Source organism: Homarus americanus, unplaced genomic scaffold (assembly GCF_018991925.1).
Source record: "Homarus americanus isolate GMGI-L3 unplaced genomic scaffold, GMGI_Hamer_2.0 scaffold4896, whole genome shotgun sequence".
Taxonomy (NCBI): domain Eukaryota; kingdom Metazoa; phylum Arthropoda; class Malacostraca; order Decapoda; family Nephropidae; genus Homarus; species Homarus americanus.
Genome location: NW_024749657.1, coordinates 333,877 through 347,547, shown reverse-complemented (window position 1 = coordinate 347,547; position 13,671 = coordinate 333,877). Strand labels below are relative to the sequence as shown.

At 46.6% G+C, this 13,671-nt stretch overlaps 1 protein-coding gene and 1 long non-coding RNA gene across 5 annotated transcripts in view; both read left to right on the top strand.

Moving 5' to 3' along the window:
* LOC121853531 (protein turtle homolog B-like) overlaps nt 1–8,862 on the top strand; it is a gene marked incomplete at its 3' end in the record, with an annotated part of 46,688 nt that extends 37,826 nt beyond the window's left edge. For all 3 annotated transcript variants that reach the window (XM_042347727.1, XM_042347728.1, XM_042347726.1), the window contains 3 exon segments: nt 2,449–2,453; nt 6,907–7,008; nt 8,820–8,862. In XM_042347727.1, coding sequence (XP_042203661.1) covers nt 2,449–2,453; nt 6,907–7,008; nt 8,820–8,862 — 150 coding nt within the window.
* A 25-nt stretch (nt 8,863–8,887) lies between these two features.
* Nucleotides 8,888–13,671, top strand: part of LOC121853530 — a 23,792-nt gene continuing 19,008 nt past the window's right edge. Inside the window, exons 1-3 of one of the 2 annotated variants that reach the window (XR_006086327.1) lie at nt 8,888–8,924; nt 11,027–11,181; nt 13,262–13,390. This is a non-coding gene — a long non-coding RNA (uncharacterized LOC121853530). Of the gene's footprint in view, nt 8,925–9,111; nt 9,150–11,026; nt 11,182–13,261; nt 13,391–13,671 lie in introns of those variants that run through there. The other variant, XR_006086326.1, reaches the window with a different exon arrangement.

Here is a 13,671-nt window from a genome sequence, read left to right as displayed (position 1 = left end):
AGGAGAGAGAGACCTTCCTCACTGATCCTGAGAGAACAGCTGAGAGAGAGAGAGAGAGAGCCTTCCTCACTGATCCTGAGAGAACAGCTGAGAGAGAGAGAGAGAGAGAGAGAGAGAGAGAGAGAGAGAGGCCTTCCTCATGATCCTGAGAGAACAGCTGAGAGAGAGAGAGAGAGAGAGAGAGAGAGAGGACCCTCCTCACTTGATCCTGAAGAGCAGCTGAGAGAGAGAGAGAGAGCCTTCCTCACTTGATCCTGAGAGAACAGCTGAGAGAGAGAGACCTTCCTCACTTGATCCTGAGAGAACAGCTGAGAGAGAATACCCTCCTCACTTGATCCTGAAGGCAGCTGAGAGAATGAGAGAGAGCCTTCCTCATGATCCTGAGAGCAGCTGAGAGAGAGAGAGACCTTCCTCACTTGATCCTGAGAGAACAGCTGAGAGAGAGAGAGAGAGAGAGAGAGAGAGAGAAAAGAGAGAGAGAGAGAGAGAGAGACCTTCCTCACTTGATCCCTGAGAGAACAGCTAGGAGAGAGAGAGAGACCTTCTCATGATCCTGAGAGAACAGCTGAGAGAGAGAGAGAGAGAGAGAGAGAGAGAGAGAGAGAGAGAGAGAGAGAGCCTTCCTCACTTGATCCTGAGAGAACAGCTGAGAGGAGACCTTCCTCACTTGATCCTGAGAGAACAGCTGAGAGAGAGAGAGAGAGAGAGAGGGTGGACAGATACGGAAAGATTGAGAGACTGAGGTACGAGTAAGGGAGACAGACAGACAGACAGACAGACATAAAATGAGAGAGAGAAACACGACCACACTAACAAAACAAATGAAGAATGGTGGTAGTGGTGGCGGTGGTGGTATTTGTGATGGTAGTAGTAGTAGTAGTGGTGGGGTGGGTGGAGTAGTGGCGGTGGTAGTAGTGGCGGTGGTTGTGATGGTGGTGGTAGTAGTAGTGGTTGTGATGGTAGTAGTAGTAGTAGTGGTGGCGGTGGTAGTAGTGGCGTGGTTTGATGAGTGGTGGTAGTAGTAGTGGTTGTGATGGTAGTAGTAGTGGTTGTGATGAGTAGTAGTGGTTGTGATGGTAGTAGTAGTAGTAGTAGTAGTGGTGGCGGTGGTAGTAGTGAATGGTTTGATGGTGGTGGTAGTAGTGGTGGTGTGTGTGTGTGTTGTGATGGGTAGTAGTGAGGTGGTTGTATGGTAGTAGTATTGGTTGTGATGGTAGTAGTAGTAGTAGTAGTGTGGCGGTGGTAGTAGTGGCGGTGGTTGTGATGGTGGTGGTAGTAGTAGTGGTTGTGATGGTAGTAGTAGTGGTTGTGATGTAGTGTAGGTTGTGATGGTGAAGCGTGGTTTGTGATGGTAGTAGTAGTAGTAGTAGTGGCGGTGGTATTGGTGGCGGTGGATTTGTGATGGTGGTGGTAGTAGTAGTGGTTGTGATGGTAGTAGTAGTGGTTGTGATGGTAGTAGTAGTGGTTGTGATGGTAGTAGTATTGGTTTGTGATGGTAGTAGTAGTAGTAGTAGTGGCGGTGGTAGTAGTGGTGGTTGTGAGGTGGTGGTAGTAGTAGTGGTTGTGATGGTAGTAGTAGTGGTTGTGATGGTAGTAGTGGTTGTGATGGTAGTAGTATTGGTTGTGATGGTAGTAGTAGTAGTAGTGATGGTGGTGGTAGTAGTGGGGTTTGTGATGGTGGGGTAGTAGTGGTTGTGATGATGGTGGTAGTAGTGGTTGTGATGGTAGTAGTGGCGGTGGTTGTGATGGTGGTGGTAGTGAGTGTGGTTGTGATGGTGGTAGTAGTGGTTGTGATGGTAGTAGTGGTGGTGGTTGTGATGGTGGTGGTAGTAGTAGTGGTTGTGATGGTGGTAGTAGTGGCGGTGGTTGTGATGGTGGTGGTAGTAGTAGTGGTTGTGATGGTGGTAGTAGTGGCGGTGGTTGTGATGGTGGTGGTAGTAGTAGTGGTTGTGATGGTAGTAGTAGTAGTAGTAGTGGCGGTGGTAGTAGTGGTGGCGGTGGTGTAGTGGGGTTGTGATGGTGGTGGTAGTAGTAGTGTGGTTGTGATGGTAGTAGTAGTGGTTGTGATGGTGGTAGTAGTGGTTGTGATGGTAGTAGTAGTGGTTGTGATGGTGGTAGTAGTGGTTGTGATGGTGGTAGTGGTGGTGGTAGTCAGCTAGACACACGTGTAGTTGGACTTAAAGAAACTTGTTCGTCCTAACTCACTGTCAGACTATTAGGAAAACATTTTAACGACCAGAGACAATTAGACACTCGGGTGAGATAGTTAGCAGTCGTCAATGGTAACAAACTGTGTGGTATTAATAATTTAGATGACTGACGACTGACACACGCTGACGTTTGCTGTGTGCGTGTGTGTGAAATAATAATCAAGACACTCATGTTGATACACACTCAAACACACACACACACACACACCTGCTGACATACATACATTCGTACATGCAGACATGGCTCAACACACACACACACAAGGCGTTTTATGCTTGTTCTGATGTCTGTTCACTGTTCATTACTAACGTTTCTGCAAGTTATTTCCACCTTAGATAGATAGACAGATAGATATTCTGGGAAATCTTCGTCCTTATAGACAGTGCAGGAAGGGAAGACAACAAAGCATTAATTCCCCATCAGGGAGAATACGGCACAAAAACAAATCCCTTTTTTTCATTAGGAAGAGTACAAGACTTAGACGGCTGGCAGTAGTTTCCCTACAGCTAGAGTACACAGTAAAACATTTCTGGTATTAGTTTCTCATCAGGAAGGGTAGACAACAAAGCAGCATGGACTATTAGGAAAAGTGCAAAAACAAGCCTGCTGGCGATAGTTTCCCTGTAGGTAAAGTACACAATGAAAACATCTGGTAATAGTTTCTCAGCAAGAAGAGTACACGTCAAGTTAACATTACCCAAGAGTTCCAAGGACATTCTTTACTCAGACGCGCACTTGTTTCCCAGTGAGGAGCGTAACACTGAGACATGGGTCAACATGAACGCTCGGAAACAACTTTTAAAACAAAGAGAAAAAAGATTTAACTCACAGCAGGAAGAGGAAGAATACACGAACAGTTCACTAAACTCAGTTGTGGCCCGCTCAAAACACCTGCCTCCCTCACGCTTATTAACCGATGTGACGGTGGCCCAAAAGGTGTGGTACTGTGGTCAGGCAGGTGTGGTATACTGTGGCGAGGCAGATGTGTAACTTTGGCGAGGCAGATGTGGTACTGTGGCCAGGGAGGTGTGGTTACTGTGGCCCAACAGGTGTGGAACTGTGGCCAGGCAGATGTGGTACTGTGGCCCAACAGGTGTGGTACTGTGGCCAGGCAGATGTGGTACTGTGGCCAGGCAGGTGTAAGTTACCTTAATGTTAAATTAAATTTGGTTAGGTTAGGTTAGTTTAACCTAACATAATCAAACCTCATCTAACCTAAGCACAATCCAACCTAAACTAACCCACTGTAACCCACTCCCCAGCCTCACCACCACACAGTCACTCACCACCACACAGTCACTCACCACCACACTCCCCAGCCTCACCACCACACTCCCCCAGCCTCACCACCACAGTCACTCACCACCACACTCCCCCAGCCTCACCACCACACAGTCCTCACCACCACACCCCCCAGCCTCACCACCACACTCCCCCCAGCCTCACCCACCACAGTCACTCACCACCACACTCCCCCAGCCTCACCACCACACCCCAGCCTCCACCACAGTCACCACCACACACCCCCAGCCTCACCACCACAGTCCTCACCACCACTCCCCAGCCTCCACCACCACAGTCACTCACCACCACACTCCCCAGCCTCACCACCACATCACTCACCACCACACTCCCCAGCCTCACCACCACAGTCACTCACCACCACCTCCCCCAGCCTCACCACCACACAGTCCTCACCACCCACTCCCCAGCCTCACCACCACACACTCCCAGCCTCCACCACCACAGTCACTCACCACCACACCCCCAGCCTCACCACCACAGTCACTCACCACCACACCTCCCCCAGCCTTACACCACACACTCCCCAGCCTCACCACCACACTCCCCCCAGCCACACCACCACAGTCACTCACCACCACACGACCCCCACATACCGCTGACCCAAAATTGCCTATTTTATGGCACTTTCACGGTGAGGGGAAGAGAGAGAGAGAGAGAAGGGGGTGAGAGAAAAGGGGAAGGGAAGAGAGAGAGAGAGAGAGAGAGAGAGACAGAGAGACAGAGAGAGAGAGAGAGAGAGAGAGAGAGAGACAGAGAGAGAGAGAAAATGGAAAAAAAGAGAGAAGGGTAGGAGGAGGAAATGGAAGAATGGAGGAGGAAGGAGAGAGAGAGAGAAAAACCAGAGAATTTGGGGGAGAAAAACAGTCGAGGTGGGGTGCTGGGGTGTTAAATATCAGCAAGTGTCAGAAGTATTTGTTTAGCGTGTGTAAATCTCATCAGCTGGACGCTCTCGCTGACATGTAAGACCCCAACTGTGTTTGTAAACAATGAGAACATTCGAGTGCAGCCGAATATTCATACTTGATGCATTCATGAACGTCTCTCATCAGATGAACACATAAAAATTAATTAGTTACACGCATAATATTAATTAAAACACAAATACATTTAATAAACTCCACCAATTATATTTAAAAAATGCCCAAAACTGTTTTCAAATATTAAATAACTCCCTTGGAAATTTATAAAACGCGTAAGAACTCTCAGTGATACTTAAATTCCTCCGGACTCTGGAAGAATTGCAGTGTTTCAGTACTTAGAAATATCATGAGCGTCAGGAGGATATATTTAAATATGACTCGTCCTTTCTTGCAACTAAGACACCCACCTGACCCCACTCCTCCCCGCCAATTGAGACACGTACCCACCTCCTCTCCTCCTCTTCCTCTTCCCCTCTCTCCCTCCTCCTCCGCCACCATCTCCTAACTGGTGCTAAGTGAGCGTCTCCAGTTAAGTATTTGGGGCTGTTACTTGTGTTTTAGTTCAACAAGTTAAGTACATTCTTTAATCTTTTGCGGGGAATTACCATCGTACGAACCTCAGTGACTCACAGAACTAAACTGTTGTTACAGGGTCGTATTTCCTTTCATGGGGGATCATCCTCCTTCTCCCCTCCTCCTTAACTCTCCTTCATCCTTCCTTCTCTACCTCCTTCTTTCCTTACTCTTATATGTTTACAGCTTTCGACAACTTATCTTAGTAACTTGTAAATGAATCTAGAAATATGTAGCTGGGTGTTTGGGGGTTGGGTGGGTGAGTGTGGAGGTGGGGTGTGTGTATAGGGAGTATGTGGGTATGTGTGGGGAGATGCAGTGTGTGTGTGTGGTGTGAGGCATATGGTATTATTGTTGTTGTCGTGTTGAAAGGTGTTTCAGTTACCAGGGTTATTAAGCACCGTTCACTAGGTCTCGGCTTCCTACTACAGATAACATTTACAAATCACAATAAAAGTAACATCATCATCTTCACTACACCACCTCTGTCGCAGGAAAGCAAAACTGCATAATAAAAACCGCCACTACCTAAAAGCTTATGAAAATTTCTCACAATAATTGCTGAGCTCAGAATTTAGATTAAAATTCGCGGAGCTGCATTGCAGAGCTGTGACTGCCTCCAGCATGCAAGTGGGCGGAGCTAGATGTCCGCCGCCGCGCTGACTGACGCCACTTGTCATGTTAACAACAGTCGGAATACTTCTGGATGAGGACTATCGATATTCTCTTATGTGTCTCCCCCTTACCGATACAACAACAAACTGAGGCTCTATTCTCAGAAGACCGTAACATCGTGCGGTAACGTAAACTGAAGACATGAGAATCTATTTAATAGGCTCAAATAAGTTACGACACAGAAATTTGCTCTCCAAAATGGTAACGACTTAGACAGAATATACATTATAATTATGGGACAATTCGAACCCTTGCCACCAAAGAGCCTTGCTGTCCAGCACATCAACACGCAGAGCGCCTGTGGTTGTGCGTAGCTGGTCGGTAGGAAAAGTAACACCAGTTCGGCTTGTCGGGGGTCTGGTGAGTGGTGGTGTAGATGATGGTCTATTGTTATTGAAGGACACGGCTGGAGCACTGATAGGGGGCGGTGCTAGTGTCAACATAACGCAGTATAGTACAGTACTACACGTCTCTACTGCTTCAATAGATTAATCATAACAGATGTTTCTCATGTTAAGAAGAATGAGGTGTGTTGGTGTGGGAGATTAGTAAACAAGTGTGGTTCGTGTTACAGTCAGATAAACTTATATTTTTAACAGCCTTGTATGTTTAGATATACTGTTCATTGAATCCTATTTACATTTGTGTGTGTGTATATCCGTATATATTTGCAGTGTTGAATAATAATAATAATAATAATAATAATAATAATAATAATAATAATAATAATAATAATAATAATTAATGACAGCACATACAAAATTACAAGTAAACTTAAAAGTAGGTTAATACTGCTGGTACACTCACACACACAGTTATAAACTAACTGCTGGGTGTTTGTGTATACTTTGTGTTTAATACTTTGGGTAAAAATTATTTCTTTATGAAGGAAGTTGTATTACTTGGTGAATTTGTGTTGTAAAATATATATAGTTTTTGTTTAAGGTGCTCTGTGGTGCTCTCTCTGCCTGCCTCTCTCTCTCTCACACACACTCCCCCATTCCCTCCCACTTCTTTGCTCTTACACTCTCCCCCAGCTCTCCCTCTCTCTATCTCCCCCTTTCCTCCCTCACTGTCCCTCTCCTTCACCCCCTCCCTCACCCATCCCCTTCCTCACTCACTCTCTCCCTCACTGCCTCTCCCTACCACTCACTCTCTCCCTCACTCTCCCTCACTCACTCTCTCCTCACTCACTCACTCTCCCTCACCCACTCTCCCACAGGTGTCGTGGATCAGAAGGAGAGATTACCACCTGCTTACAGTTGGCTCCCAGACCTACAGCAGTGACAGCAGGTTCCAGGTCCGCTACATTAAGCAGGATAATGTGAGTAGCAGATGATTTCAAGTGATTTAGAGAAATTTTATGGGGATTTTGAAAGATTTGGGGAGACTTTAGGAAATTTTATTGAGACTTATAGGATATTTGGGGAGATTTATGGATATTTTGGGATTTTTTTTTTTAGATTTCTTAACCCCTTCCCTCTTCCTTTTCAGTCCGCGGGTTAGAGGCCTCAGGCAATACTGTACTTATAGAGGCAAGAGTGCACCTATAGCGGGTTAGAGGCCTCAGGCAATACTGTACTTATAGAGGCAAGAGTGCACCTAGCGGGGTTAGAGGCCTCAGGCAACTGTCTTTATAGAGGCAAGAGGCACCTATAGCGGGTAGCCTCAGGCAATACTGTACTTATAGAGGCAAGAGTGCACTTAGCGGGTTAGAGGCCTCAGGCAATTGTACTTATAGAGGCAAGAGTGCACCTATAGCGGGTTAGAGGCCTCAGGCAATTGTACTTATAGAGGCAAGAGTGCACCTATGGGTTAGAGGCCTAGGCAATACTGTACTTATAGAGGCAAGAGTGCACCTATAGCGGGTTAGAGGCCTCGCAATACTGTATTTATAGAGGCAAGAGTGCACCTATAGCGGGTTAGAGGCCTCAGGCAAATGTACTTATAGAAAGAGTGCACCTATAGCGTTAGAGGCCTCAGGCACATTGTACTTATAGAGGCAAGAGTGCACCTATAGCGGGTTAGAGGCCTCAGGCAATACTGTACTTATAGAGGCAAGAGTGCAATTATAGCGGGTTAGAGGCCTCAGGCAATACTGTACTTATAGAGGCAAGAGTGCACCTATAGCGGGTTAGAGGCCTCAGGCAATACTGTACTTATAGAGGCAAGAGTGCACCTTTATAGCCTTCCGTTTAATGAGATGTGCTCCTTTAAGTTCCCTCTACACCTGTCTATTTCTTCCTTTTCCCCTGACACTAATTTATTCCATTTTCTTTCTGTTTTATTAGTTTTTCATTGTTCTTATCTATTCCGGTTTCATTTTATTATTTGTTTATCTCATTCTTTATCTTGTTATTGCTGATCCGGGTTTTTTCTTCTTCACATTCTGTCTGTCTGTGTCTGTGTCTGTGTCTGTATATGTTTCATTTCTACTGGGGTCCATTTGGTTACATACTAACACTGGCCTCACGTGGTCTCTCCCTGGCCTCACGTGATCTCTCCCTGGCCTCACGTGGTCTCTCCCTGGCCTCACGTGGTCTCCCTGGCCTCACGTGGTCTCTCCTTGGCCTCACGTGGTCTCTCCCTAGCCCCACGTGGTCTCTCCCTAGCCCCACGTGGTCTCTCCTAGCCCCACGGTCGCTCCCCAGCCCTCACGTGGTCTCTCCCTGGCCTCACGTGGTCTCCCTGGCTCACGTGGTCTCTCCCTAGCCCCACGTGGTCTCTCCCAGCCCCACGTGGTCTCTCCCAGCCCCACGTGGTCTCTCCCTGGCCTCACGTGGTCTCTCCCTGGCCTCACGTGGTCTCCCTGGCCTCACGTGGTCTCTCCCTGGCCCCACGTGGTCTCTCCTGGCCCCACGTGGTCTCCTCAGCCCACGTGGTCTCCTAGCCCCACGTGGTCTCTCCCTAGCCCCACGTGGTCTCTCCCTAGCCCCACGGTCTCTCCCCAGCCTCACGGCTCCTCCCTGGCCTCACGTGGTCTCTCCTGGCCTCACGTGGTCTCCTCCCTGGCCCTCACGTGGTCTCTTCCTGGCCCACGTGGTCTCTCCCTAGCCTCACGTGGTCTCCCAGCCTCACGTGGTCTCCCTGGCCCCACGTGGTCTCTTCCTGGCCTCACGGTCTCTATCTCCACAGGACTGGCAGCTACACATCCGCTACGTGCAAGTGAGAGATGACGGTGTGCATGAGTGCTGGCCCTCCCACCCCCTGTCAGCCTCCTGTCTACCCTACACGTCTTAGGTGAGTACCTCCCCCGTCAGCCTCCTGTCTACCACACGTCGTCAGCCTGTCCCTACACGTCTTAGGTGAGTTCCTCCCGTCAGCCTCCTGTCTACCCTACACGTCCCCTGTCAGCCTCCTGTCTACCCTACACGTCTTAGGTGAGTCCCCCGTCAGCCTCCTGTCTACCCTATACGTCTTAGGTGAGTTCCCCCGTCAGCCTCCTGTCTACCCTACACGTCTTAGGTGAGTTCCTGTCAGCCTCCTGTCTACCCCACACGTCCCCGTCAGCTTCCTTGTTCACCCTACACGTCCCGCCGCCTCCTGTCACTCCCTACACGTCCCCTGTCAGCCTCCTGTCTACCACCCCCTTCCCCGCCTCTTTCCTTCTTCCTTCCTCTCCCTAATCCTTTCTCCCTACCTCTCCCTCCCCTACTCCCTCCCTTACCCCTCCCTACTCCCTCCTCCCTCCTCCTCCCTCCCTTCCTCCTTCCTTTCTTCCCCCTCCTTCCCTTCTTCCCCGCCTCTTTTCTTTCTTCCTCCCTCTCTTCTCCTCCTTCCCTCGCCACAAATGGGTGAATACATTTTGATAAAAAGTGGCGTAAGATGTAAAGGAGGAAGAGAGGGAAGTAGGGTCGGAAGAAGGAAGAGAGGGAAGGAAGATGTTCAGGTTATTACACTAAGTACGCCAAGGAGGAGAGAAGAGAGAGGGAAAGGTTGTGTTTGGGTACGGGAGAGAGAGAGACACTGAGGAGGGTGTGGGGGAAGGGAGAGAGACGGACGGACAGACATACAGACAAAGAAACAAAAAAAAAAAGAGAAAATAAATAAAACAAATTTGAAAATAAAAACATCATCACAATTAACTCATAAAATATTTACCTCACATCAATTTCAGTTCATAAGAGTGATTGAAAAAATATATAAAAATTAGTATGAAATTTTATTTTTTTATTTTCCAGATTCAGATATTGTAAACACTTCACTTTTTAACTTGGAAAATAGCGAAACAAAATGAAAAAAGATTTGGCTTTGACCTTATTTTTTTTTTAAGTTTAAAGAAAAAGAATATTATTATTGTTATTATTGTTGTTATTATTATTTACAACTAAATAATAAAAAACATTAATAATAAGAACAGCAACATCTACACCAATAATAATAATAATAATAATAATAAGAAAAAGAAGAAGAAGAAGAATAACAGCCTGAGCTCAGCAGTGACGTACAGTATAATGGATAATTGGGGATAAATGAGTGTCTGTCAGTCCTCAACCACCACAACCTCACCTAACCACCATGATTGTTACCTTCTGGGATTGGTAACTACTATTAAACTGTGATGTATTGTAAACTCACACTATAAACGTTTCTCCTGCTGTACCGAGGTTAAAAAGTTTAACCATTCCTGGCCTGGTGTAAGACCTGATAAACTGCTTGGTATAATACAGGCTATGGTCTCTCTCTCTCTGTCTCACACCTTTATTATAAAACGCAGTGACATAATAACCAGCCCATTGTCAAATGAATCGTATACCTAAACTTAACTCAACTCACCTAACCTAACCTAACCAAACTCAACCTAACCCAACCCAACCTAACTAACCTAACCTAACCCAACCTAAACCTTAACCAAACCCAACCCAACCTAACCAAACCTAACCCAACCCAACCAAACCCAACCTAACCTAACCCAACCAAACCTAACTCCAACTCCAATCTAACCTTAATTCCAACTAAAACCTAACTTAACTCAACCTAACCAAACCTAGCCTAAAATAGCCAAAAACACCGTAGGTTACGTTAGCCTCGTCAGTTGTCTAGTTTTGCTTTTATTTCTATTATAATTATTTTCCAACATAAGTCATCTGTCATAGAACGTTTCTTGGAAAAATCACATGCCCACGAACGCCAGGCGAAGGAATGCCCACACAGGTATTTGTCTCTAAATGAGAGGACAGTGGATGACAGTAACCTTGTTGATGTTAGGTTAGCGTTACGATGGTTAATATTAAGTTAGGTGTGGTTAGGTTAAGTTAGGTGTGGTTAGGTTAAGTTAGGTTAGGTTATCGTTGTTGTTTTTAAATTGAAGATGAAAGTAAGTTTATTATTGTTGTTGACAGAGGCGACGTCAGAGATCCTGGGAGGTCCTGAGAAGTACATGACGGTGGGCAGTTCGCTGAGACTCGTGTGTGTACTGAGAGACAACACACAACCACCCACCTACGTCTTCTGGTACCACAACCACCACATGATCAACTACCACGCCACCAGGGAGGTACGTCCTGTCATGGGGTACATCTGTCATGGGGTACGTCTGTCGTAGGGTACGTCTGTCATGGGTACATCTGTTAGGGATTACGTCTGTTATGGGGTACGTCTGTTATGGGGCACGTCTCTCATGGGGGTACATCTGTCATGGGGGTACGTCTGTTATGGCGTACGTCTGTCATGGGGTTACCTGTATGGGGTTACGTCTGTTATGGGGTACGTCTGTTATAGGATACGTCTGTTATGGGGTACGTCTGTTATGGGGTACGTCTGTTATAGGGTACGTCTGTCATGGGGTACGTCTGTCATGGGGTACGTCTGTCATGGGGGTACATCTGTCATGGGGCATCTGTTATAGGTACATCTGTCATAGGGTACATCTGTTAGGTGGTACATCTGTTATGGGTACGTCTGTTATGGGGTACGTCTGTTAGGTGGTACATCTGTTATAGGGTACGTCTTTTATGGGGTACATATGTTAGGGGTACGTCTGTTAGGGGTACGTCTGTTAGGGATTACGTCTGACATGGGGGTACATCTGTTATGGATTACGTCTGTTAGGTGGTACATCTGTTATGGGAATTACGTCTTTTATAGGTACATATGTTAGGGGGTACGTCTGTTAGGGGGCCGATCTGCATGGGGTACATCTGTTATGGGGTACGTCTGTTATGGGGTACGTCTGTCATAGGGGTGCATCTGTTAGGGGTACGTCTGTTAGGTGGTACACCTGTTGTAAGCTTAGCATTGTTGGGGTACGTCTGTTGGGGAGTACGTCTGTCATGGGGTACATCTGTTATGGGGTACGTCTGTTATGGGATACGTCTGTTATGGGGATACGTCTGTTATAGGTACGTCTGTTATGGGGTACGTCTGTTAGGGGTTACATCTGTTAGGGGTACGTCTGTTATGGGGTACATCTGTTAGAGGGTTACGTCTGTTAGGGGTACGTCTGTTAGGGGGTACGTCTGTTATGGGATACGTCTGTTATGGGGGTACGTCTGTTGGGGGTACATCTCTGTTAGGGGTACGTCTGTTATGGGTACGTCTGTTAGGTACATCTGTTAGGGGTTACGTCTGTTAGGTGGTACACCTGTTATGGGTTACGTCTTTATGGGGGGTACATATGTTACGGGGTACGTCTGTTGAGGGTTGCGTCTGACATAGGGGTACATCTGTTATAGGGTACGTCTGTTATGTGGGATACGTGGGGTCTGTCATGGGGATACGTCTGTTATGGGGTACGTCTGTTATGGGGTACGTCTGTTAGGGGTACATCTGTTAGGGGCACGTCTGTCTAGGGGTACATCTGTTATGGGGTACGTCTGTTAGGGGTACGGTCTGTTGGGGGTACGTCTGTTAGGGGGTACGTCCGTTAGGGGGTTACGTCTGTTGAAATTACGTCTGTTGGTACATCTTATAGGGATTACGTCTGTTATGGGGTACCTCTGTTATGGGGTTACGTCTGTTATGGGGTACGTCTGTTATGGGAGTACGTCTGTTATAGGGTACGTCTATTGCTAGGTACGTCTGTTAGGGGTACGTCTGTTAAGAGTACGTCTATTATAGGAAGTACGTCTGTTAGAGGGGCTTTTATAAATTACATCTGTTATGGGGTACGTCTGTTAAGGGGTACTCTGTTAAGAAGGTACGTCTGTTAGGGGGTATATATGTTATGGGTACATCTATTAGGGGTACATCTGTTATGGGGTACGTCTGTTAGGGGGTACGTTTATCAATGGAGTACGTGGAAGATGGTACCAAACCCTTCATTGATTGCCCATATAAGGTAATTTCTCAAGACACGTATTTAAGGATGAAAATGGCGTAATTTCCTGTTAGCGTTTTAGGGACAAGACAGATTTAATCATTCCACCATTTATCAGCGTACTAGCCTTTAGGGCGGTAAGTCTATTCTTTGTTATTTTTTATGACCTTTATTGCCCAGTGTTAGTGTGGGAGGAAGCATGTTGGGTAGTCACACGCTGGATAAACACCCTTTTCACCCAGGACATAAAGTTGAAAGTTCTGTGCACTATCACTGCCACCTACAACTGTGTCTCATGTCCGTTTCTCTCTTCTCGCAGGTCCGGGTGGAGAACAACGGAGGTCTAAGCGTGTTGTTCCTGAGTAACGTAAGACCGGCGGACTCTGGAACTACTCGTGTGCTCCCTCCAACGCTCGGCCAGCTCACATTTACATACACGTGTTGAAGGGTGAGTCAGTATACTAACCGTTGTAAGAGAGAGAGGGGGGAAGGAGTTAATGTACAACAAATCTCAGCTTAACCTAGTTTAACCTGACTAAACGTAACCTACAGTAAACCTAACCTCTCTCTCTCTCTCTCTTATATATATATATATATATATATATATATATATATATATATATATATATATATATATATATATATATATATATATATATACGTGTGTGTGTGTGTGTCTTTACTCCACTAACGCATATAAATGTTTTCAAAGAACATAAACTTCCTGGT